This window comes from Rhea pennata, chromosome 19 (genome assembly GCF_028389875.1).
Source record: "Rhea pennata isolate bPtePen1 chromosome 19, bPtePen1.pri, whole genome shotgun sequence".
NCBI classification, from domain to species: domain Eukaryota; kingdom Metazoa; phylum Chordata; class Aves; order Rheiformes; family Rheidae; genus Rhea; species Rhea pennata.
The window spans coordinates 3,738,231-3,765,049 of NC_084681.1; the positions used below are offsets into that span (position 1 = coordinate 3,738,231).

Sequence of the window (26,819 nt, forward strand, 5' to 3'; positions counted from 1 at the left end):
AGTCTCATATGCTATAAATTCACTGAAAATGCAGCAAAAAATTGGAGAACGTGAAGTATAAGTAACAAGGAGGGATAATTAAAGGAATACTTCCCTTTGTTGTGTACATGAACTTGTGCTTTGACAAATAGTTGAGATTGAAGATCTAATGTTAGGTGCAAAAAGTTCTATTTTTGAGTTTTTTGTAGATCTTTGAAAACAGTTCTTTACATACTTCTCACATCAATACAAACCACACACAAGCAACTAAATCAAATTTTAAACCTAAAGGGAATAAATATGAAAAGGCGCCATTTTCCTGAAATGTTCCACAGGTACAAGCTGCTGAATCAAGAAGAAGGTGAATATTATAACGTTCCAATTCCAGATGCTGATGAAGATGGAAATGCAGAACTCAGACAGAAGTTTGAGGTGAGGCTTAAACATAATGGGTGTACCCATATATTGCATACATTTTTCCTTTTATTATATAAAAATGCCTATTAAAAAGTTATATATTAGAGAGTGGTGACTTCTGCTGCCTGTGACTGTAGTATGTTCCTTTTGATCTCTTGAAGATTGAATCGAGTGGTTTAATTTAGTAGTGGTATCATGTATCTGACAGTTCAGCTGCTCTGTGTTATAACACTAAAAAGTTGGTATTGTAAAATATTTTATGGCATGTATTTGTAATAAATGCAGTGTGTTTTTTAACACAGCAAAATCTGTCAGCTATTATCGTTAGTATCTCTAATGAAAAATGAAGTTGTCAGAAATAGAACAGACTTTTAAGGAAAATAATTACAGTGTTATCTACTGATGATTTAAAACTGTAAAATTTTTTAGAAGGTTATTACCTGAAATATCTGAATAAATGTGAATTATTACACATTCTGAATGTGTAATATGGGTAGAGAAGTTTCAGGAAAAGTGGTATTGCTGGTTATGTACACAAAAGAAACACTGAAGAGAAACAATACGTTCAGCAGAGTCTTCTTGCCTTCTGTGACGCAAATTGGAATGGTTGGTAGTCACAAGCACAGGCTCTCCGTACCATGCAAGGAGATGTGACTTAACAAACAGACTTAGCCAGCAACTCTGCCTCTTCTGATAACTCCAGATGGTATTACAGCAAAATACTTGCTGTCCATTAAACCCAGCAACAAGAAAGGTATGGCTTGGAGGTGTATGCTAATCGCTCCACTGGGTTCTGCTCATTCGAATGCGTATTCTTTCCAGCCACATATGCAGTATTGAAATTGAATTTGAAATACTCCAATCTACAATGTTATGTTTTCTTTTTCCTAGTCAAACATTTACAACTTTTGTCTTGCTGTTTATCCAGAAAGTAATTAATGTACCTGTTGTGCATATACAAACACGTAAGCCTATTCCTCTCAACCTGAAATGGCAATTTTTTATGTTCACCATCAGGCAGAATTCTACATTGTTATTATAAAAGATGGGTTAACCCAAGAAAGTGAGGAAAAACGGCCTATGTTCAACTTCCAAGAAGGAAAAAGAAAAGGTGCATCAATTTCTTCTGAACACATTTGGATCAGCTACCATATTTTTGTCTGCAGCATGAACTATGATTTTTGTTACACATTTGAGAAGTACTTTAATCTCCATTTCATTTTCCTTTCTTTACAATTGTGACCTGACCAGTGTGATTTTATTTTGCTGCACTAGGTCATTTTCTATTCAAGATCATGTTTACTTTCTATCCTTTTTAGAATGAATAACTTCTAAGGCAGTTTTTTTCACCCCTTGCATATCTCTGTGCAAAGTGCAGAGTTTGGAATTCTGTGGCTATGTATATATTAGTGTTAGTAACGTAGCTACAGAAATTTAGCTTTTCTCGCTCAGGACAGAGACACACAAGGATGAGTGCCAAAATAAAAGGAAAAAGTGCACATTCATTATGGTATGCTAATGTCCCAGCTGGAGGAAGCCAGTATTCCTTTGCATCATGTTCACCTACCTGCAGATAGCTATTTTAGGCCTTGATACAAGTAGATATTTCCAAAGTTACAGTTCAAACAAGAGAAGACCTGAACTTAAATCAAAATTATTTGGCAAACGTATCTTTGGCACGTATCTTTCTAAATATTATTTTCTTAAAATTTTATCTATTTCTCAGACTTGCATATTTATCGCAAAAAATATCTATTTTAAAGCATCTGTAATTATATGCAGTATGTTTGCGTATTCAGTCTGTAATCTCTTGGGTTTTATCTTGACCCTCCTGTAACTATATGAGTTGCAGAATTAGTAGTTAGGATTTAGATATGCAATGAAAAGTGTTGTAGAAATCCTGAGGAGCTGCATCATGTAAAGCTCCTGGACCGAGTCCCAGAAACAGTAGTTTTGCATAGGGTCAGCTCTGTCTCAAAAATAATTAGCCTGTCTCACAGTCTAAGCAGTTCAGCTTCAGCGCCGTGCGTTCGAGGCTTTGCAGCTTACTGTTGTGAAGATAACGTGGCTGGTGCCTGCCAGCCAGCGGGACCAAATTTGGAGAGGGGAGAGAGGAATTAGAGCACCGCGGCTTCATTAATGGAGTCATGCAGTGACTTTGCTAAATAGTTCTAGTTTTTATTAAAAGTTATCTTTCAAAAGTCATGAGTTAGCTTTTTTTTATACATTGTGACAGTATATATTACCCATATATTGTCTAGTAGTGGAGTTTTTTCCATATAGCAGATACACACTTAATCTTAACAAATCTACGTGTATTTGCGGGGAGGGTCCCACCTCTCACTAGAAGTTATGAACCAGAAATGAGTTATCTGCTCACTTAGCAGCATAATCAAATCTCTCTTCAGTGATTTATAGATGATGCATCATTAGTAGTATTTAGAGATAAAAATACACTCCTCTAGGAAGTGGAGGCAGGATAAAATCTGCCAGTGTTTTTCATTTTGTTGTAACCTTTGGCTGTGAGTTTCCTCTCTGGAATGGCATTATTTATGGCCACCTCGGAACAAAACTCCTTCCTCAACGGGCACATGCAGAATAATTGTAGCTGCTCCTTAATTGCTCGTGCCCAGGCTGCCATGGCAACTGGTGACAGCCCCGGGTAGCTCTACCAACACAAACCAGTGAGTCTTGTAACTACAATATGCAGTATTTGGTGTGTATGTGTTGGCCTGTTACAGTATTTTGCTAGTCAAAGAAAAAAGCAGAAGAGCTATTTAAGTGGTACAAGCCTATTTCATTTATAATACCTGCTTATAATCGGAGCAGAGACGTATTTGTGCCATTTGCGACCTCGTTTTGTTTTCTGCTGGGAAAAGGAAACATGCAAATTCTAAAACTTCTATTGTAGGAGTCCTGTTTCCGTTTTTTTCAAGCCCAGTTTCTTGTAATGGTTTGTGCTACTTAATAAAACACTTCTTGATACTTATAATTTATATCACCTTACAATAATGATAGAATAATATTGGTTTAAAAATAGGAGGGGTTTTATGTCTGTCCCCTTCTTTTAATTTCTCCACCACAGGGAATGTTGCTAAATATAAAGCAGATTTCATGGCTCAGATCTGATATTTTTTTAATTAAAAAGAACACAGTAACTATAAGTCTTACACGTGGATACTTTCACCAAATACAAGGTTTATTAAGTGATATACCATTGTGTAGTAAGTGTTAGCAATCCAAGTCTACACTAAGCTTTGGTAATTAATGTGATCCAAGCAAATAAAAATTAAGAGGAAATAGGTTACTGCCCATATAATCTTCATTTTAAGGCATCTGTGTTGAAGATAAGTAACAGTCCCTCTGTTTTCTTTTGTTCCGAGTTATTTCCTTCAGTGTAGTCTGCCCTGCTCCCTCTGTGGGTTTTAAGCAGGACAAAGTCGTTCCCCAGGTTCCCCGGACAGGTCTCAGCGCTGAGTCCCTTAGGCCCCCTGGTGACATCCCCGTGCTGGGTTCACACGGGCCCTGGGAGGTGGCAGTCGACCCTCTTTCCTTGGGAACAAATACCAAATATCTGTGGACTGCTGGAAGTTTAAGCTGAGCACAAGGTTGCTGCAGGTACCTATAACCTCTTGCTCCAGGTGCTCTACGTAAGGGTAACAGTAAATTCGCTCTGCAATAATAGGACAAAATTATTCTGCAAAGTCGTGTTTCTGCAAAGTACTCCCTGGTCAGCGTCAGGAAAAGCCGATACCATCTTCATCTGCTGGTCACCATTGCGGCCCAGGTCTGTAGTGGCACGAGGAGGAGGTGTTAATAGTTGTATGCTCTCTTTCCAGTTTCCAGTTTCTAGGATTAATTCAGGTATTGGATAAACCACCCAAAGACCGCTCCTCTTTATTGCTGTCCAGTTGCCTTCTGGGTGTTCTTGCTGCCGCAGCGGGGAGCACCGCGGCTTTGCGCTGCGTTCCCAGGGCTGTCCGCTCGTCGGGTTCGACTCCCGGTGCTGTTGCTCCGGCTCTTCTCCAGCTGGCAGGACGGGAGTTACTTTCGCAGCTGCTGTGCGCTGCTGGAATTCCTGAGGAACGCTACCGCAGAGCCAGACCTGTGTGTTCCCTTTGCAGACTGAGCAGTTTGAAACACGAAGAGGAGGGAAAGAGTTCAGAACAGGGTAGAGTTTGTACGAGAGAGCTGGAAATGTCCGATCAGTGGTGATGTTTTGGTAAAGTACTGGTGACATCGTAGTGCTTCTAAAAATAACTGTTACTATCATCCTAAAGAGGGTCTTTTAAAACATCTCACCAACTTAATTCCAAGCATGAGGACAACACGGTGCTTGGCCTTCTGGTTTGGTTATAAACACCCTGCACCTCTGCAGTGACGCAGGAGCTGCCGACGTTCCTGTTGATGACGTGGTGCCAAGGTCCTGCAGCAGGCAGGGCCGCGTTTGGCTCGACCAGGCTTCTGTGTTAAGCCAGGAGTAAGTGGAAATGGGCAGGCATGAGTGTGTGAATAAGCACCGTATCAGTGTGCACGTGTAGCTGTGGCGTGCAGGGCCGGTGTTTATTCGCGGAGCCAGGCCCGTCCTCATGGCGGTCCAGCTGGCGTTCAGTGGTGCTCGAAAAATTCCACAGACTTTGAGTTGCAATTAAAGCTTTCTGATCAGTTTTAATGTTGTTACGTTTTAATGCTGAAGAAACCTCATTCATTTATCGTTCCCTTTTTAAACATCAGTAAAACATTTCAGTTTGGTTCACAGCAGTAATTGCGTTTCTTTAATGCAGTTACTCCCTTTGGTTTTATTTTTTTTAGGCAGTTTGGCTGCTTTATTAAAAAGAAGGCCAGCACTTGCTGCAATATTCTGGTGTTTTTCTGCTGTTCACAGCAGTTTTAAATCAAAAGGATGTTTTCTTTTTTCCTTTAATCAAAAGCCACAACATACTCGAATAGTTTCAATTCTGAGCTGGAGGCTGTGTAACTATGCCCTGGTTACCTAGCCAGAGCCGAAGCAGAAGGGTCCAGGGACTGTTTCAGGAGCTTCTTAAGAGCCCTAATTAAATATGATATTTCCATTCAAAAATGTTGAAGAGGAAGTTGTGATTTGGCTTAATTGTGAGTAAGATTTTCTGTGTGAAGTCCTGTGAAGGATGCCAGTGTTTTTGCCCTGAAGCTGTCGTACTGCAGTTAATTTACTCTTTATTTTTTGAAATAAAAAAAGTTGTTCGCTAGCATATCTATATCTAACAGGTGCAGGTTCCCATTTTGAAGCAATAACAGTATTTTTAGGCAGTTAGCAAAGGTAACATGGAAAAGAGAAACAATGTTGTTGACACTTCACTTTCTAAAAGAAAAGATTACATTGAGTTTTCAGGAAGCAGACACTAAGCTACACTGAAACCATGACCAGCCAAAATATCACTGGCACATCAATCCACACTTTTATGTATAGAGAGATATAAAAAGAAGAGCTGTGGTTTTGACTGTGGCAGTCAATCCTATTTTAAAACTGTGCATATTAAATCATTAGGGAGTACTTTGCAGCTTTATAGAAATGCTGTTAGGTGAGTCCATCTGTTTTATAGTATCGTTTGGCATGGGAAATTCCCACATGCAATTATCCGGAGGTTTCCCTACTATTAACCATATTTGAAACTAGAGAATTTGCAGATTTTTAAGTAGATGTCACACTTTTTAAATCTCGGTTCTTAGGAGCTTGGAGCTCATTTCTCTATGATGTTCTCAGTAGACATACTGTGATAAAAGATGAAGAAAGTAAGTTGAAAATCCTATGATAACAGGTATTTCTTTGTCTCCAATATAGAGAAAGTTTAAATGTGTATCTCAACACGTAAGGCAAAAAAGGACCTTATCTGTCACACGCCTGCAGTGTTCATTTGTCGTTGCGACCGCAGCCCACCAGCGTTTATACATATGTGTGGCTTTATGCATTCCAGTGGTTTAATGACATTAGGATTGTTTCATGCATGATACATGCATATGTGTAAGATTGAGGTTAAAACTGAGTGGCAGATGCTGGGTAAGTCCAGTACTGCACGGTGCTCTGCTGTACTATGCACCTCGTTGGTGGATTGATTAATACCTTCTTCTTGTTTTTTCTGTGCATAGCAGTGTATCCATTTGTGTTGTCGCTGCTGTGTCTTTGCTTGTTTTCTTCTGCTACTAATTGTTGTTGCTGTGCTTTGCAAGCCTGTTACTAACGAAGCAGTTTTTCTTCCTCTCCTATCTCTTCCAGGGCTGTCCTGTAAATACGCACTGCCTCAAGGTAGTTTTCTCTTTAGTGCTCTCGTACGTGTCTCTCTTCACAAAACCTCTATGAATGTTTAAAGTTTATTAAATTCAGTTTCATTCTCACCATGTTTTAAGGATGCACTTGTTTTATTCCCTAGCTTAAGCTTGTTTAAAAGGATAAAAATTATCTGAAGAAGCATCTGTTGTAATTTATCACAAAGTATTCCCAAGATTGAACGTTTACTTACAAAAAAGTGGTCATCGAACCACAGCAGATGCAGTGTGCTTGTCGTTGTCAAGGGATGAGAGAAGTGAGTACCCCCTTCTCGTGGAAAATGGATATAGTGCATCTTTGATTCAAAAGACACTTGTGGAACTGTAGATAAGTTCTGTAGATCAGATAATACTTATGTCCACTGTATATTTAAATAGATAAACTTGCAGAATATCTAGCATGCCTGTCTTATGGTATAATATACTATGTACATATATTTGTATATATAAATTGGGGTATACTATACCATAGTGTGTATTACCCATATGCACAGTTGCTTTGATACCTGAAACGCTAATTCACTTGTTTATTTTCCATTTTAATTAGTTTACTAACACTCCACCTCACTCAATTATTTGCATAAAAGACAAATAGAAACATTGAGACTATATATTGGGACTTTTAATTTGCATGTAGTGTACCTCTGACAAATTTTCTTGCTTTATTAGGGCAAAGATTACTGGTACAAATCATACTTTCAGTTTCATACATTGGTTAAGTTATGTTTTTGGACAAAAAAAATTGTGAAACTCCTGTGCTGTAAACTTTTTTAAGAATATATCTAAGGCTTATTGGGGCCATCATGTTAGAGCAGTATTTTTACTACTTGTGTTGTTTGAGGGCAATTTAAGTGTATCAGCCCAGAATTTTAAATACTGCATTTAAAAATCCACATTTTATTTTTGAAAAAGTGTCCATATTAATGCATGATTTTACTGAATTTTTAATACTGCACACCCCCCCCAAAAAAAAAAAAAAAAAAAAAAGAGAGAATAAGATCATTTTTCTTTGCTAACTATTTCCTAGTGCAATAATTATGGGATTTTTTATGCAATCAGTGACTTACTTTTTCTTAACCTTGATCACTTACCTACTGTTTGTACCTCAGAAAATCATCTGCAGAAGAGGACTATCATTTTGCAAAGATTTATACCTCTTCTTATTTGAAAACAGAATTACTTGCTGCTTTCATTGAAACTTGCTTAACTCAGGGTTGCTAAAAGCATCTTTGTTTAAATATTTTTTATACCATTTTGTCCAAAACAGTCTACAAATAGAGTTTCAGTGAGTATCTATCCACTTTTTCATGCAGTTTTATGTACACATTAGAATACTTATTTTGTAATAAGTGCAGATAGGCTCACCTTACCAATGTGCAAGCACAACAGGAAAAACAAGTCATAAATCTCAGCAAAAGGGTGTTTCAAAGCCTCTTTGCATATCAAACAGACACATAACAAAAGCTACCTGAGAGAATGTATCTGGGATAAATACAGAGTAGCTTCTAAAATGTATCGTCACTGAACGGGTAAAACCTGGGCTTTGATTTGCGCTACTCTGTGTATTTCAGTGTTAGAAGTGTAGACAGCTAGTAGGGAGACGAAAGTCCTTGGTCAGTTTTTGTTGTTATCAAGTAAGTCCACCTGTAAAAAGTAGTACAGCTACTGCTTCATAGGCAAAATTCATCCTCAGTCCTCGTGAACTGTGGTCCTAAGTTCCCCTAAAGAAAGCTGGAGCTATGTTTTGATGCAAAGATGAGACTCAAGAATTGGAGGCTTTCATGGGAGAAAATACTTCCTTGATTGCTGCCTTTCTTTTCCCTCTAAATTATTACAGAGCCCCGTTGTGCTCGCTGCTGACAGTGACTTAGCATCGCTAACCCGGGTTCAGCAGCATCACTGCACGCTGCGTCCTGCGGGCTGATCGCCACTGACACTAGCGTGTCTTTGCAAATAATTTCCTAAGTAATCAGTTTATGTGGGACTGCGGGGGAGGTTGCGTTCCCAAGTCTACGGGATTGGAGTTGAAAGGAAGCAGCAGGAGCAGATGAACAGGGAAGGCTGTGCTCCTGAGGAGAATGTAACACGGCTGCACTGGTGATAAATATAATGTACAAATGCCATTTCAAAAAATCACAAGAAATTTGAGAATGCTGTGGAGCAGGTCTGCCAGCATAGATCTTTCTGTTTAGAAAATTATCAGGTGCTGGGAAGAATCATTTAAAAAATTTGCGTTTATGCTGCTCCCCTCAGCGACGTGTGTATTTATACAGATCTGTATTTTGATAACATCATGCAGAAAACACCTTCATCTTTGTGTTTGTGTGTGTGTGCACGCGTGTATGTCTGTGTGTGTTAAGCAATTGCTTTGCATGCCAAGACCTGGATACAGAATCCCAGTGTTTTAAAGTCAGTCCTGGTCTGCAGCTTTTCGTACCTGTGGTGTGTGAAGGGATCCCAGGACTTGCACTTAGATCAGGTAGAACTGAAATCTTTCAACATTATTTTAGAAAGCAATTTAATATTTTGTGCATTTTGGAAATGCCTAATAGTAGTAAGCTTTACATTTAAAGCGAATTCTACACTGTAGCTCTTTTGTTACTGCAGATTAAAAACAATTTGCATGATTAAAAAATGGAGGAATATGTTATAAAAGCAATCTTCCCTGACACTCAGGGATTTGCTCTTCTAGTATTGATTATAAACCCAGTAGTATAATTAAATTTACTTCTTTTACTAACACTTTCACAGGAGATTTTTGCAAGAATTTCTGCAATTCCTGAATATTGTTCCTAGGCAGCTGCCTTAATTATGTTTCATCTAATTAGCTGCTCCTCTGTTGCAGGCGATGGAGTGTTTGGCAATAAAAGCAGAAAACAAGGTAGACTCAGATGGCTACAAGATTATTAAACAGATTAAACACGTTGACTGTGCCAAATGGGTAACTGGAAACTCTTTCCTCCCTGAACTTCACTGCTCACAGTGAGAGGTCCGTTGTCTGGCGTGATGTCCCCTGAAACCTATATTCTTGGGATTAATATGTCCCTTTTCGCAGGGAACATTTTCCATAAGCATTTGTCCCTATTGTCTGCGTTTTCTGTACTTACCTTTATATTAAACCCAGAAAACTTGGGGATATTTTAGAAATAATTTACTCAAATTTTTAATGTGGTTTTGACTTCTACACATCAAGGAAAAAGTAAAATAAATTTCAGAAGTGCACGTTACTTTAACCCCCCCAAATTAGCAGCGCTGTTCAGGTGCTGTGCAGTATAGTAAACTGCTCCACTATGGTTCTTTTATTCCCTATATCCTAAATAGACATTATCTATTTAATATCGCATTGAGCTTGAACAAATAATTTTTCCTCTAAAGTTACAAGCCACATGAGGGCAGTAAAGAATACGAAAATATCAAATAAAGTGAAAGCTGTCTTGTGGAACAGTCCTGAAAGAAATGAGATAACATGAATGGTTTGTGTGTATATATTTAGATATTTCACACCACTGTTCTTGCCCGACGCGCACTGCAGCCCGGTGCAGGGGGGCTTCAGTAATGGTTTTCTCTGTTTGCTTTCAGCAAAAAGCCATTTATAAGGCTTTTTGCTCATGGCGCAAAGATTTTTTCATGCAAGTCTTTTAAATAACTTCACTGTTGCTAACTAGAAGGGTAGATACAGCAGAAGTTTCAGGGAGTGGGAGAGGAAATGAGGGGAAAGTAATGTTAAAGACAAGTGAAATAGTCCATACTTAATTCTCAGGCAGAGTTTCACCGCTCTCCCCATTTATATTTCTGTGAAACATCCCGTTTTCCTTGGTGCCTTTTTTACTGCCGGCAGAAACGCACGAGCGCGGAGGAGCTGCTTTTCTCGGGTCGCCGGTGCCGGCCCCGCTGCGGAGCGGCGCCCGGGCGGTTCGCCGAGAGCTGCTGGCTGCCGCCGCCGGCCTCGCTCCCGACCTCCTCTCCCCCGGCTCCTTTCCGCCGCTGCCGAACTCGCTGCTGATGAGCTGTAGGCTGGCGCTGAGTTACGGCATTGAGCTGCAAACTCGGTCAGGTGAAGTATTGGGTCTTGCTGAGGCTTAGAAATAGACTCTTCTCATCTCAAATTATCAGCGTCCTGATAATTAAGTCATCGAAATTAGGAAATTGATAGTTTTTCGCAACAGCTCTAATTACATGGAATAGAAATGCAATAATACAAGGAACAAGCTGCCGTAACGATGAAGGATATTTCAGTGGATGGGAGGTTTTTCCCTGCGGATTTTGACTTGAGATTTATTGGATTTGTCTAGTTTATTAAAGGCTTATTAATGGCTCAGCCCGTTAGGTCGATCTGAACCCCGCTCCGAGCCGGCAGGACTGGAAAACCGACTCAAGCTTTTTGTCCTTCCTTGAGACCGATAACTTCAGTTTCTCCCCTTTACCTCCTTGCCGTGAGTTTCACCTCTTCTGCCAGCGACGTCCCCGGAGGTTTGCCGGAGGCACGGAGCTGCTCTGCCGCGTGGCGCGGCCGGAGGCGGCGTAGCCGAGCGTCGCCCTCGCCCCGCAGCCCGGCGCCGGGCTGGCGCGGGGCAGCCTGGCTCTTCCCGCTCGGGGCCTCGCTGGGCTGCGCTGAGCGGGGTGGTACCCGCGGCTCCGCTATCACGGTGCGTTAACTTCAAGGACTAGGGAACGGAAAGATGGGGAGCAGGGAGGCCCGAGGCTTGTCCTGCAAGCCGGGGCGCGTGGCGGGCGGTTTGCTGGGCTCCGGGGAAGAACAGGGCAAAGCCTGCTGCGGGGGGAGAAGGAGACGGCGCCAGCGTGTCCTGGTGAGCGAGCCGGCGAGGCTCGGCATCCCGAACGGCACGCGGCTCCTCGGGCTGAGCTCGGGGAGGGAGCAGCGGGGCGAGCTGCCGGTCTGCCCCGGGGTGCTGGGAGGGAGGTCAGCGCGGGCAGGGCTTCTCGGAGGCGTCGAGCTGCTGCCGGGGGACGTTCTTGCTCTGCTGGACTCGAGAAGAGTCTTGGGACCCCCTGTAGGGCCTGCAGCAAGCCTGGTCTGCTGCTCCGTAGACCTCTGACCATCATTCCCATCAAAATTGTGATTTTTTATAACAGAGACTGAAGGCAGCACTGCTCTCTGCTGTTACATTATTCATCTGCTACTTAGAGCCGCGTGCAACTGCGTGGGCCGAGCGGTCGGGGCTGGGTGGAATCGGTCAGAGGAGAAGCGAGGCGGCGCTGGGCTTCAGTGCGAAGCGGGGACGTCGGGCCCGGGGACGCTCCGCCGCCGGGATCAAAGCGGCGGAGCCGATGTGTCGAAGGCAACGCGTGTCGAGAAGCACGCCGCTGCTAGCCAGTCGTGTGCGTGACGTACGGTACGCCTCTGCCCGTGAGCGCGGCGTTGTCGTTAAATATTTTTGCATTTCTTTTTTCTGCTCTTGGCGATGTGCAAGCGATAGTTCTCCGCGCCGGGCATCGCTGAGCTTGCCCGGGCCGCGTTGCCTTGATAACGGGGAAAGGCGGTCCCCAAGGAGCACAGCCCCGTGGTGGCTCCAACTTCCAGCAGGTTTTCATGGGAAACCACGTGGGTTTTTCCCACGTGCTGTTGTGCCGGAGGATGGACAGGGGGGTGGCAGGAGGCCGGGCAGTTTTGGAGCCCGTTTCTTGGAGCTGAACGGTGCAACCAGCAGCAGGGGAGAGCTGGGGAAGGAGGGGGACGCCGGGTGTCGCGCATCGCTCCGCACGGATTGAGGGCAGGAATGCAAACTGCGTACGTTTGACCACATTCTTCACCAGCTTTGTTTTCTTATCTGCTAATGGGAAAAATGACTGATTTCATGATTTTGCTGTGTAATTCCTACGTTTCTGAACTATAGATATTTCCTAGAAGGCAGAAGAAAGCAAGGTTCAGGCTTCTTGTTTAGTCCTGTTAAATTGTCTTCACAGTAAAAACCAGAAAGTATTTAAAAGGTTCCTAAAAAAGACTCAAAAAGAAACTTGGGTGCAATGAGGGACTAGTGTCCCCTAAATCACTTGCTCTTTCTTCTTTGCTTCACTCTTACCGTTAGGTTTTGGAGAAGGCCGTTTTTTATATATATATACAATTAAAAGGACAGTTACATTAAAAGGACAGTTACATTAAAAGGACATGTACATTTTTGAAAAACAATTGAAAATATTTTTACCATAAAACCTGAGATATCTTTTTCAAAAAACACATACAGAATTCCATAAAGCTCTCCAGTGTAACACCGTGTAACTTGCTATAATTTTTGTTTTATAGCATTCCATAAAGAAGTGCATTTAGGATATCGGGCTGAATATATAAAGTGTGTATCACCTCTGGTAAAAAGGTGTGTCTCACCTTTTACCCTTTTTCAGGGTAAAAGAACTGGCCGAGATAAGGTGCGTCCAAACCAAAGGAAGTAAGATGATGTGCATGTCTTGTTTTCTTTTAAGATTAACTCTTCTGCTACCAGCGCAGACTAATTTATCTTTAACATGCTATTTTCTTGGTTTGTTTGCTGCAAGCTGGCTTTGTTGTGACAGTACTGATTTTTTTATTTTTTTTTTTTTTTTTGTCAGAGATATTAATCCAAACAGTCTAAATGTAAATGAATTCAGTGTCTGGAGTGCCTTGGTTAATGTCAGCAAGTTTTGATGTCAGTAAATAAAAATGTGTGTATTCAAGTAGGATTCTGCTATTGCAACTTTAGTCATGCTAAGAAGAGGCCCAATACTGTCTTTCTGAAAATCAAAGTAATTCTTCGTTGTCGAAGACATAAAAATGGTGTGCAGTATACTGAGAGAATTGAGAAGTGGGCAAATTTAAGCAAGTTATGAGATTGCTGATATTGTACACATCCCTACTGTATATAAATCTGTGAAATGCTTGAAATGTGATGCGTGTGATGCTGTAAGGATGAATAGGTCAGAAGATGATCTGGAATATTTTAGTAATTGTATTAGACCTGCTTTTTTACTTAACATGCCTTCCTCTAGGATAGCAACCAGTGGGCCATTTCTGGTGAGCTGCTTCTTTCTCCGGTCAGATTTTCCTCTCCCAGGAAGTATTTGGCCATATCATTCCTTTTTTTCTAGCCTGATCCAACTGTAAGAAAACCTGTTTGCTCCCATTCAGGATCACTGCCATGTGTTTGTTTAGAAAAACAAACATGAGAAAATACATTTCTCAGGTTGTTTGTAATACCAGAACTTGAAGAGGACACGATGGGCCAGTGCAAGATCCCCAGAGATCTGGGCACGTTTGACAGCACCGTCTCCGGGGAGCAGGAGCTCCCAGGCCGGTGCAGCGAGCGCCCTAGGCAGTCTGTGCTGTGGTGAGTGCTTAAACTAGCCTTAACAGAGCAGAGACCTCATGCAGGTTTTCTTCCCTCCTAATAAGCAGTAAAGCTATTCACCACAGCCAGTCCTGGGGTGCAACGGTAAGAGACAGGGTAATGCTCAGTGCTTCTACGCCTCATTTATGCAAATTAAAAGGCATCAGTAATGTAATATTTCCTTTAGTCTATTTATTTTTATTGTGTTCCTCTCCTTGACTGTATCGTAGCAACAAATTTCATTTGTCATTCCCCATCTGAGGTAGGAGATAAAAATTGTACCTTACATGAAAAGACAATGCTCCCGCAGGTTAAGGTATGCAAAAAGCTGAGGAACTGTGTTTTTTCTAGCAAAGTATCTTATCAGCAAATTATTTCCCATCCGTATTAGAGCAAGAAATTAACATTTCTGAATTGAGAGAAGCAATTCAATTTTATGCTATAGAGTGCCATTTGCTAATCTTTTGAAGTTTCTTAATCTATAGGCATATGTGCATGATTCTACACAGGGGTTAAAAATCTTCCAGGACTTCATCCATGAGTGGTGCTAGCAGGTGCAGGGGTGAGCGAGCTTGCCACAGGACATGGCTGTGAAAAGGAGATCCTACAGACTTGAGTGGCCCTAACAAAGTAAATGAGTCATTTCCAGATAAAACAACACAAACTGTTTAGAATCATTTAGAAGTAGGTAATTTTTATTTTTCAAAGGATACATATATGTTATCTATTTTTGTGTATCTATGTAAGTAACTTTTTGCATCAGTGTAGTTACTTGATTACCTCTTTATGCTGTAGCTGTGTGATAATGATACGTGGAAGCTAATATCAAAAAATATGAACATCAGGAAATGCTGATGATGTAAGGAAATTATTTGATACGTTGTACCTGTGCTGTAAAACTATTAGTACCAATTATCCTTCTCCTATAAGTAGTAATCTAATTAACACGATGAATATTCTTTAAAAAGTACAAAAATACGTAGTACATACTTTGATGTGTAATTAGAGAAGTCTGGGTCTCGTAAATGGGCACACATAACTGGATCTCTGTATGGATTAATACTCAAAAACATTTTGGTTCTGTATATTGGCTCCAGAAATCAATGCAGTAGCATAGTAGATATTTTTTTTCTCTAATGAGAATTATAACTAGGCCAGTTTTTGTAGAGCTGTAGGTTCTGAGGTTTGCTCATTCTTTCTATATGTGAAGAAAATTTATAAGTGTATATTCATCACACTGTATATAATCAATAAACAATTCTAATGGGCTCATCCAACAAAATATTTTACTAGAGAGTGAGTTAAAACCAAACCTAGATGCTGAAGTGAATTCCAGCCAGCTCTTTATTTGTTTCCTTAAACATTTTGGGATGCACTTTACCCAAGTCTTTGCTTACCCTGTAAGTAAATAATGTTTCCCTGTACATTAACCCATTGCTTGCGTTAAGGCACAACGTACATTCACTTCGTAGACTTTCTGGAGTTTCACATAAATTAGTTTTGAGACTTAAAGAAATATGAGCAACTTTCCTAATCCTTTAGCCACAAACAGAAATCATTCGTTGAGTTTCTGAGTAGTTCTCCTGTCTTGCATCTTATTCTGGGTCGAGTTCTCCTCCTCTGCTGAAGTTGTTGAGTTGGAAGTTCAAGATGTTCTACTTGTAGCATTAGAAATAGATATCCGGGGAATGCTACCATGCAGTCCTTTCACTCCTGTGGTGTTGAAAGTCCTTGCACACCGATCCACAGAGGAGCAGCCTGCTTATGAAATGTAGCCTGCTATGGGTTAAGAGCATCTAGTGTGTTTTGGAAGCAAAAATGTCTTCAGTTATCTTATTCTTACTGATCTTAAGATCTGCATATACTTTTTTTTGACAGAGGAGGGTGAAGGTCACAGTAATTAAAATCTGCAGCTCTAATAAAAGGAAGACGTTCAGTTGTTTTGGCCAAAAAAAGTAGCTGTGTATCATCTGACTGAGCAGGATAGTTATTCATCAAAAGTATTTCTTAATGCTCATTAGTGTTTCTCACCTCCGTTTACAGATTTTGTAGTTCTGAAATTACTGTGAAGGGGCAATAAGGGATGATGCCGTTTCCTCTGTAATAAACCTGACCGGTTGCCTCTTCAGGCTCAGCGCAACAAAATTTACTAATTCGGCAGCAACGGTCATTGGGCCCGTTGAGGAAGTTGCTCAGTTGTCTGTAGTAGCCGTTGCGAAGGAAACCACCCTGGTGCAGATAAGCTGTAGCTGTGCCAAGAAGCTCTTGATACAGCTGTTGACAAAATCACAGCTGTTTTATTGACCATGAGAAATTCTTCATGAGCATGAAGAATCAGTAAGAACGAGTCACAGAGTTCTGCTGAGTATCCCTCAAGCTTGTAAGAGATGTTTCTGGATTAGGTTTATACTTCAAGATGAAATTAATAACACCTATATATATATACATATATATATTTTTAATTATTTATATGATTATTGAGAGTGGGTAAAAGGTACTGGATCTTTCAGGCTTCTTTCCCTCGGGCCTCTAGGCAGAAAGCGGTCGAAGGCCTTCGCGCGGGCTGCGCTTTGCTGGGGATGCTTAAGGCAGGTCTGCACCGTGCGCTGCGCCGTGAGCGCGAGCAGGCTCCGGCGGCTCCTGCGCCGCCCGGCCCGCGAGCCCTGCCCGGAGCCCGGAGCCGCCCAGCGTAGCCGGGACGGCGGCGGGGTAAGCGGGACCGGCAGCGCGGCCGAAGGGCCGGCGGGGTAAGCTCGCGCCTGCTCTGCCGTCGCCCACGCTGTGCAAACGCGCGAGCGGAACAGCCCTCCTTAGTAGCAGCTGGATGGGAAATGAGAGACACTGCTGTTAGGAAGGAGGTGGAAGCCGGCGGAGCGCGTCTGCGCGGCTCGTGGAGGGGGCGGCGAGGCCTCGGCTTGCTTCTTCAGTGTTATCTTAAGACTCCCCTTGACGGCGACGGTTTCACCCCGCGGGTGCTTTGCCGCCGCCGCTGCTCCCTGCGCCCCAACGCTGACCTTCTCCTGAAGGACCAGGGAGTGTGTTTCTGAAAACACTGCCGACCACCTACTTAGTGGGGTTCAAAGTAGAAAAAGTCAAACTAGTGTTGTCCAGCGGATGCCTGATCCGGATCTCCCCTACTCGATGAAAAGTGAATGTTGAAATTGCTTCTTGCAGAGCAAAACGGGGAACTTGAGTCTGAGAGCCGACGTGCGAGAAAATCAAAGGCGAGACCAGAGAAGCTGCTTGTTTAAACCTTTTCCTCTTGTGCAAAGTCAGGATTTGGGGGTTCTTGTTTCGCTGTGGCCGGGAAATGAGCTTTGGGCCAGCCTCGGACCCCCGAAGCCGGGGCTGGGGTGGTTGTGCCGGCGGTGGGGTCTGCCGCGGCCGGGGGGCCCGCGCCGCCGCTCCTGAACTCCTGCACGGACAAAAAAAATATAAATAATCAAAGCGGTCCCAGCGCGTATCCCTGTGGCAGGATATAAGCGTCTCGCTGCGTGTGCAGCGGTGCGAGAGGAGCCTCGCCGCCGAGCTCGCGCGGCGTTGCGGCGCGGCGGCAGCGCGCTCCCGTCCCTTGCACGCTTCAGGTTTTACATTCGCCACGGCAGGGCAAAGTTTTTATCCTCCCGTCTCCAGTGGAGCTCCCAAAGGTATCCTCCAGGCCAAGCTTTCAAGATGATTTCGAGTAAACTTTAGTTTCTGTACTTCAATTTTTTTTGTCTGTGAAGTGATGATAATACACAACTACTGTCGTTGTGCGTTGTAGTGAGAAAAGCAGTTACCCTTAAACGTCAAGCGTATGTCAAAGGCACAAAGTAAATTAAACATGAGAGATTATTTGCTGGGCCAATTTAAGAAGTATTTGGGAAAAAGCACTTATATCCCAAAGTAATGCTATTATTAAACCTTATTGGTTGCTTCTGCTGATATATGGGATAAGTTTGAGGGGGAAAAAGGGATATTTTGTTGCAGCCTGCATTATCTTTCGGTGAGTCTTACTGTTTTCTCTTCTGTTAACTTTGAGATTTGAAATGCAACTTACTTGAGCAATTATGTGGTGTCTCATATGAAATACTGAGACTGTTGCAACCTTCTGCAAACCAGGCTGTCTTGCCAAGACAGAACTTTAGTATGTAACGTTTCCCTTCCTCCCTTTTCCAGATCAACGCTTGATTGAAAATCAAAGTTGATTGTAACGCTGGTTTGAAAGTGGCCATATTCATCTGCATTAATTCCCATATGTTGTTTTTATTTTAATGGAGGTTGTTTTTCCTAATGCATGTCAAAGATTTCCTAACTCTTGCTATGCAGACTGACTTATATATAACATTTTCAAAGCGAATGTAGTAAAAATACTGTTTATATTCTCAAGTACTGTGTTGATTATAGCATGACATTTTTAAAGAGCACTTCTTGTATTTCAAAACAAGAACACCAGATAAGCCTGCTTTTGGCATGAAAATAAGTGATTTTTTTTTTCCTTTGGCTTTGGTTTTTGCTTTGGTTTTGCTCTGCTAACCAGATAAGCATATCTGCTTTTATCTGGTTATACATGAACACAGTTGTCCACTTTAATTCACTCAATGATGTCCAAAGTATTGTTGGAATGAGTCTCTGAATTTGTGTCTGCCAATTTTGTTATGCAGCCTCTCTCCTGCGAATGCCGCCTCCAATACGGTCACCTACAGCTGTAACATTCACCCAATGCTCCGCTCTGCTAAGAAACCCGGCCAGTCGTCTTACTGCCCTGTTTCTGTGTGTGTCTGTGTGTGTGTGTGTGTTCTTCAGAAAGCCAAACTGGGGCCTGCTGGTAACAAAGTCATTACTCCAACAGAAGACAGGGTTTCCAGTGTGCCGTCCAACAACCTGGACAGGGTGAAGCTCACAGATTTCAACTTCCTCATGGTTCTTGGAAAGGGGAGCTTTGGAAAAGTAAGGATTCGGGATAAGTATTCCACTCGCATTCTTTTCTTCTTTTTTCTTGAGAAATAATGCATGAATAATGCTCTGTGGAAGACGCAAAATTCAGTGTGAGGAGGGTGTGCGTTTCTGAGGGAGGATTTTTTCTGCACAGCAGAGCAGGGGGCTCCCAGGGGACTAGCGGACTGCGGCCGGGACGGGCGCTCCGCGGGCGGACTCCGCTCCGGGTCACCCGCAGCCTGCCAGGCAGCGCCTAAGAAGCAGTTTCAGACTTTCGGATCCTCGCTGCTAAGCAGCTTCAAGTAAATTAAATCTAGGGTTTTGACATTACTACCTAGGTCACTCTGCCAGTTCTAGAAGCCACTGTCATAGGTGAGAACGGATGTTGGGAAATGCCTGATTTGAAATCTGTTAGTCAAAAGAAAGGACTGCTGTTTTTCTGGCTTTAACAGCAAGCTATGTTGTAAAGTGCCCTTTTTCGAAGAGCTCACCTGGGGCTCCGCATTTTATCAGCCCTTGGGAAACATGCCTGCAGTTCCCGGGAGGCTTGGCCCAGGTTTCACAGGCAGCCTGTGCTTGAAATGACTAGTGGAGCTCATGGCAACGGGAGAGTAACGATGACGTTGCTGGAGCTGCGATTCAGTTAGCCTCTACCAACAAAAGGAAGGGCTGGGTTGCCATTTGTACGTTCCTTGGGCGGATGAGTCACCTTCCTTCCTTGGCAGCTAGGAGGATTTTCACCCTGTTGTTTCTCTTTGTGCAGGTGATGCTGGCAGACAGGAAAGGGACGGAGGAGCTCTATGCAGTCAAGATACTGAAAAAAGACGTGGTGATTCAGGATGATGATGTTGAATGTACAATGGTTGAAAAACGAGTCCTAGCACTGCAGGATAAGCCGCCTTTTCTAACACAGCTTCATTCTTGTTTCCAGACTGTTGTACGTGAACTCTGTCTTTCTTGCCACCTTTATATTTTCCACCTATATCATTGTGGATTTTATCAGTAATATTATTATCCAACCTATATATCATAGGGCTTCTGCACATAGGAAGAGACAACCCATGCAATTATCTTTAGCCTTTAAACATGCTTACATTTTTAATCTAAAACCGTAGATTTAAAGATTTTTCTTCATACAGCAATTCACACAGGCCAATGAGTTAAATCATAAATTTAATAAGTGTGCTTTGCTAACTCAGAGCCTTAGGCCCAGATTCCCAGAGGTTCCTAAAGGATCTGAGGGTAGTATTTGTAAAGTCTTAATGGCTCACTCTTATTATATAAAGAGGTGATGAGTCGTGAATCAATACTGATGGAGTTAATTTAGTTTTCTGGCACCCCTGCCAAGGCAGAAAGCGTTTCCTTCCCCATAAATACGTGAAAAGGACATTTCCCCATATTATTGCAGTTGCTCAGAGACAGCGTGCCGGAGGAATCTGACAGTGCCCGGCAGCGTCCTTGTCTGTACCGTGCAATTCGACCAGGTTTTGGGTGACGTGGATAGCCCCGTGGGAGGCAGGTGATTCTCTGGGTGCTTTGAGGTTTTTGGACACTTGCAAACTGTCTCCAGATGTCCCAAGAGTCTGGAGCTTTGCTCACAAGAAAGCAAGGCTCTTCCTGTCTCACCTTGTAGCTGTCTGATGACAAAACACAGAAATGAAGAGTTGTAGCTGAGGGCTAGCAAGAAGATAGATGTTGCAGTTTTTCCAGTTATTACTATTCCATATATCTTACCTCTTGAATTGAGTTTTTCCTTTTTTAATCAAAGAAAAACCGTCAGGCAGTTCATTTGAAGTAATAACGTTGTAATATTCCACAAATAAAGCATGTCATCCTGTGACCATTTCAAGAGGATTGTGTTGTTAGAGACATTTTCGAACTCTGTGTAACGGCTACAAATCGCTGAACAGAAAAAGGCCTGAATGTGAGACATTTGAGGACATAATGAATCTCAGCAAAACATGAAGTGTGGGAATAATGCACTTGGAAATTTTTTGCTTTATAAAATATTTTTCCTGCCTCTATTTACAATGTGAAGATTACTCTAATAAAGTGAGAGCTTCTAAAAAGAAATAACTTTTATCTCCCTCCAGTTATGTGTATCTTTATATGACTTCATTAGCAATAACAAAAAAATCAGTATCATCCATAAAGGAAAAAACACTTTGTTTAATCTTTCTTTTGGGCAACAACTTCCTTTAAATGTAATATCTAAAGTACGAACGTCTAGTGTTTCCTGTATTCGCGTTAATAATTTTTTTGAATGTTCGCATGCAGGAACAATAGAGCCACATGAAGACCTAGATGAATTATTAACAAACACCTTTGCCTCATTTACTTCATGTTTTTGTAGTGTTCAGTAATTTGCCCTTGGTGCTGTGAAGCATTCTGGAGGATTAGTATTAGCTATAAAAATGAGAAATAAATAAGATAAGGATAAGAAAGAGAAGAAAAGACATAAACTGTGTAGCTATAGAAAAACTTGATGAATTTTTGTTAGTGTTTTTAGCTGCTCTTTTTCCTTCCACATTTCCATTGCCATGGATTTTGTAATCGACAATTATATAAAAACTAAGTTTTATAGTTGTGATCCAGCCAATTAATCATTTTGCCCGTGGCTCGTGTAATGAAATCACAGCATTTAAATTTGTGTAAATGTTCTGCAGTCTTAGTTACTGGAAGATTAGAGACTTTTTTTGTTTTTCAGTCAATGCTCCTGAAGGAAAGAGAGGGAGGAGAGGTTAAACTGAAGTATCTCAGTAATGATTCTCTTTGTCATCTGAAGATAGGAGCAGAACTTTATTTAAATATTTCAGGATAACGATCCTATCCAAAATAAATAAAGGCAATTGTGAGGAAGCCAAAGATCTATCTTCTGTAGTTGGAAGGAAGACTAGTAATGCATCTTGTATGCTATCTGGATCATGTTACAACTGCAGAAAGTAGCTTTACCATAATGTTGCACGCCAGAATTTTCAAATTAGATGTCCAAATCCAGCCACCTAAATAAAAGATACAGGTTGTATGCAGAGTGTAAATGGTGTATTTTTACTTAAGTCATTTGGAACAGCTCAGTTGTGGTCATCTGAAAATTGGAGTTTATAAGGTTCAAGACTCATAACCTGATACTTTTGTAAACGCTATCAATGCTTTTCTTATTGCCTTCTTTTAATAATCAGAAAATATATCCGTCTTCCTAAGTAAAACCTGAAAGATCGGAAGTGGCCTCAAGGCAAGAATTTTCAATCATCTTTACATTTTTTTCCCCATTTATTTTAAGAGAGGGATTTTTCAGACGGGACTGTATACGAACAGTTCTGGGAACACTTTGGACAAATCATACGCAAAGCTGCTTCAGGAAAGTCGGCAAACCTGGGCAGCCCTCGGCAGGCTTTACAAAACTTTCCACTTCCATCTCCTGATCTGTCGGTCTTGCCAGAAACATACAGCCAATCCCAATAATCTTAAAAGCTTTATGATAGTATAACAGTGACTTTTTTGCTGATAAATGCATAGGTACTGTTATGTCTGTTGTATTTATGTGCTTCTTTGATGCTCTCTCTTAGGACCGTCTGTATTTTGTTATGGAGTATGTGAATGGTGGTGATCTTATGTATCACATTCAGCAAGTAGGAAAATTCAAGGAGCCACAAGCAGTGTGAGTGTTCATGTTAATATATTTAAGTCGTGTCATGTTAGTCTTACACAGGAAGAGGATTAGATTTCTTGATCACACTAACTAGTAGAATCTTCCTAGGTTAGAAGAGAAGTCCAGGCTGACTTTTTCTGGTTGTGTTTTTTTTTTTTTTTTTTTTTTGAACTAAACGCTGACATTTATTTTGAAAACATTGTTTACAAACATATGACAAAGGTAAGCTTTTTGTTAAAAAAAATACAGCAAGAACAAATTTATGCAATACAACTTTAAAGGTGATAAAAATGTAAACAAGGGCAGTGTTATTAAATACGATTAAAAGTGTTATTTGATGTTCTTGTATTGCTTTTTAAAGTGAATATAAGAAAAGTGAGTAGAACATTTCAATCTGAAGTAACGTTACAGGGAAAGGCAGTAGAAATAGACAACATTACAATATAAATTGTTTATACGAGATAAAATAATTTCATGTTTTCCTTTATTATCATATACAGCTTGTTTAAATGAGAGGGCTTCTAACTAAATATTTGTGATGTAAAATAAAGTTTTAGCAAGTACTAAATAAAAACTAGCCATGTGTGCAAACACTTTTGATAACTAGCCAGTGTAACTTGCCACAGATCCATTGACAACTAAGATGTTCTGTGACAGCTCCCGCCCGTGGCACATATTGCAGAGCACGCGTTTGCCAACAGCTCTGATCCCGTTTCAGAGCTAAGCTCTCCTTTTCCTTACATTAAACTAGAAATTAATTGTGTCTTTAAATAATCTTCTTGCTTATAATTTGCACAGCTCCCCAGTAACTGGCTTCAAACATCCATCAATATTATATATCCTTTAACTACATCCAACAATTATATTTTATAAGGTAATCATTTCAATTAGGTTTATGTAATTAATCCATTAACAGACTGTATAAAGGAATACTATTTCTATAAATGATTTAATACCATATGAATTGCAATGTAAATTGAGCTGAATCATGAAATCAGTATTGATATGTGATTAAAGATAATGACCTATCCAGCCACAATCAGATCAGTGCAGTAAACTGCTATGCTCCAGCTGCACCAAGGTTTTTCTGATCTAGGAAGGAATTACCAATTTTTATGCATTATTTTATCATCAAATGCTCTAAATTAAATGTGTCTGGTAAAGTCAAATTGAAGTAAGGTGTCGTTTATGCAATCTGTCTATAATGTAAATTTTATACTCCAATGTTACCGTTCTTTGCCACGATGCATTCCCAACATATTTTGTTAGTGGAAAATCATGAAGTAATAAGAAAAACAATGGTTATTTTTTTCATACAGGTTCTATGCAGCTGAGATCTCAGTTGGGCTATTCTTTCTCCATAATAGAGGAATTATTTATAGGTGAGTATAATCTGATGCAGATCATTACTAAACTATTTTTAAAGTCTTAAAAGGATAAATCTGATTGACTTTTCAGAGCATTTATAAAAACATTTTCTAAAAAGCAGTTGTCATTTCTTTGTGTAGTATTATTGTTGATGCGCTGTACGAAGTCCGCTGCTTTACTGAGCTGCTCTCCTGGTGTCCATGCTCTGCCACACTCACCTGAAAGCTCCTGCAATTGTAAAACATTATCGTGTGCATTCGCGCATCACTTTTTATATTTATACGCGTTCAGCGTCTCGATGTCAGTGTGCTTATGTTCATATACCACCATCTCTTCTTCATTAATTCTCCAGTTTCAGGGCTTGTGGTCATTCTTATGTACTGCCGTGGCTGCAGGGAGGTGTCTGCAGGCTGCAGTGCTTGTGCATCCCCACCAAGAGCTGCCCAGATTCCTCACCGACACTCAGAAGGAGCCAAGTTGGCCCTGCTTGATCCTAAACATTAACATTAAATTACTGTGATTCTTCGTAGAGATCTGAAATTAGATAATGTGATGTTGGATTCAGAAGGACACATTAAAATTGCTGATTTTGGAATGTGCAAAGAACATATGTTAGATGGAGTAACAACCAGGACCTTCTGTGGCACTCCAGACTACATTGCACCAGAGGTAAATATGGACCTTTTCAAGAACCTTATAGTCTCTCAGAGGAAAATTGTCAATACATGTTTCATGGCCCCACCAAATTTTGATAGTTGTAAACCTGGATGCTTCGTGGACAGTACCGTTTATACTTTGACAGGTGTAGTAAATACATTTGTGAATTAATACAGTATTATCAGTAATACTGCTCTATTTTAAAAATAACTAGTTGTTTGAAAAACTGTTTTTATGAAATCAAATTGTAAAGTTTTGTTCTTACCGGCAAAAGACTAAATAAAAAGGATCACCACCTTGTGATTTCAAATTTATAGCCTGGAAGCATTAATGTACAAGGCTTTGTGCTTTAATTTGTGGAGTCGGAGAGAGTTAACAGATGTTGCTGGGGTTGTTGATGGGGTCAGCAAAGATACTGGTTATTGGGAGGAAACGTAACTTCTTTAATGCATCTCTCCGTGGGTTCACGCAGCTGTATATACGTGTATGCGCATATATACATATACGGGATTGTGCAGAATTTTCAGGGGATTGCAAGTCTGTCATTGCTTTTCAGAAGAGACTAATGAGGCCTTGAAGTTTTTCAGCAGCTTCCCTGCAGAACTACTTAAGTCCTTAAGTCTTTACCAGGCTGTACCTTAGAAACGATGCACAGTTTTTGTGAGCTACTGCTTTTCATCCTATGAAAGCTCCAGTCACTGAAAGCTTAAACTAATAATAATAAACTAATAAGATCAGAACTTGACTTAACAAATCCACAATTTCACCTAAGCTTTCTGTGACTTACTGATTCCAAAAAAGTAACTCCTCAATCAGTGTCTTGCTTCTCATACCAGTTAGGGCCCCACAGTAATTCAAATCAGGAAAATTTCACACAAAAATAACATTCAAAACAATTGTGTGCAAAATGTATGTTTGATTATGAAAAAAGTTATCTTGAAATCACTGTGATAAACATGAGTGTAGAGTTAGGATTTTTTGACTAGATGTGATTTATATTTTGTATTTCAGTAGTTTAGGTATAAAACATGAAAAGCAAGCACATGTGGTCATCTGGCAATGATTCAAATATATGAGGATTTAAATCTGGTCTCTGAGCATACCAGGCTTTCTGGAGTCTTGACTTGCTTGGCTGCCACTTGGGTGCAAGGGGCTGGATGCTGATCGGAGACAGGCTGAGCGCTGCGCGAGAGGCGTCTCTGGCTAGAACGTTTCTGGCTGGAACCAAATGCTTGTTGGAATATAGGAGATTTATACATGGACAAGCAAATTAGTGTCTGAGGCGAATTTTGTCATCTCTGTGAAACTGGAATGAAAAATATATTTTTTTTCAGCTGCTAGTTCGTGCTTTCCAGAATGAAATATTGTGTATTAAAGGAACCTGTGTTTTTCACAAATTGCAGTTGCTTGCAACAGAATATGAGAACACCCAGAGCAATATTGAATTTTTCCCTGTCAAAACATAAATGAGGCCATTATGACAAATTAAAAAGTGACCTTTCTGTGGCAGTAGGCTTTTGCCAATTAACATCCAAGAATGTGTGCTCAATGCTCAGAATGATCAATGTGGGTCAGTATTGGAATGATTTATTTCATTTTATTTGGAAATTTCATGTAAAGAAATAAAACCTTTTAGACTTTATTTATATTATCTTACAAACAGATTTTCTTTTATTTAGATAGCTGATTTGCTTTAGTTTCTGAAGACATTACTGTGACTGACAAATTGCTAAATTAGGTTGTATGATAAACTTCAAAGCAAGGAGCACGTTTTGCCTGCAGGAGCATTCGCGTGTTTTTGCGGGCCAGAATCTGTAACAGGTTGTAATGAGGAAGCGCTTGCACCGCAGAATTCCCTGCTGGGGGCAGGTAAAGGAGCTAATTTTGAGTAAGGGATCTAGAATAGCGCTGAACTTGAACATAAACATTTACGGTCCTAGTGGTACTATGTCCTTGAAATGGATTGATGCTCTGTATCTCCCTGGGCAGTCGAGGGAGACGGAGGGGCTGGATGCCCGGAGGGCTCCTGGGCAGTGAATCTGCCAGCGCAGGCTGCTCCCGCGGCACAGGACCAAACCCCACCAGCAGCAGCTCGCGACAGCGCAAACACTGAATGTCAGGAGAATTCAAATTAAAAACTCCTTTCCCCTTCTCCTCCATGCAGTCTCCTCAAAGCCTTAGGTCCTAACCTTACAACTGCCACGATTATG

At 41.1% G+C, this 26,819-nt stretch overlaps 1 protein-coding gene across 3 annotated transcripts in view; it reads left to right on the plus strand.

The window, feature by feature from the left end:
* PRKCA (protein kinase C alpha) overlaps nucleotides 1-26,819 on the plus strand; it is a 147,389-nt gene that overhangs the window by 108,440 nt on the left and 12,130 nt on the right. For 2 of the 3 annotated variants that reach the window (XM_062591383.1, XM_062591385.1), the window contains 7 exons: nucleotides 315-411; nucleotides 13,060-13,083; nucleotides 18,804-18,947; nucleotides 19,699-19,872; nucleotides 22,502-22,593; nucleotides 23,904-23,966; nucleotides 24,483-24,621. In XM_062591383.1, coding sequence (XP_062447367.1) covers nucleotides 315-411; nucleotides 13,060-13,083; nucleotides 18,804-18,947; nucleotides 19,699-19,872; nucleotides 22,502-22,593; nucleotides 23,904-23,966; nucleotides 24,483-24,621 — 733 coding nt within the window. The remainder of the gene's footprint in view (nucleotides 1-314; nucleotides 412-13,059; nucleotides 13,084-18,803; nucleotides 18,948-19,698; nucleotides 19,873-22,501; nucleotides 22,594-23,903; nucleotides 23,967-24,482; nucleotides 24,622-26,819) is intronic. The other variant, XM_062591384.1, reaches the window with a different exon arrangement.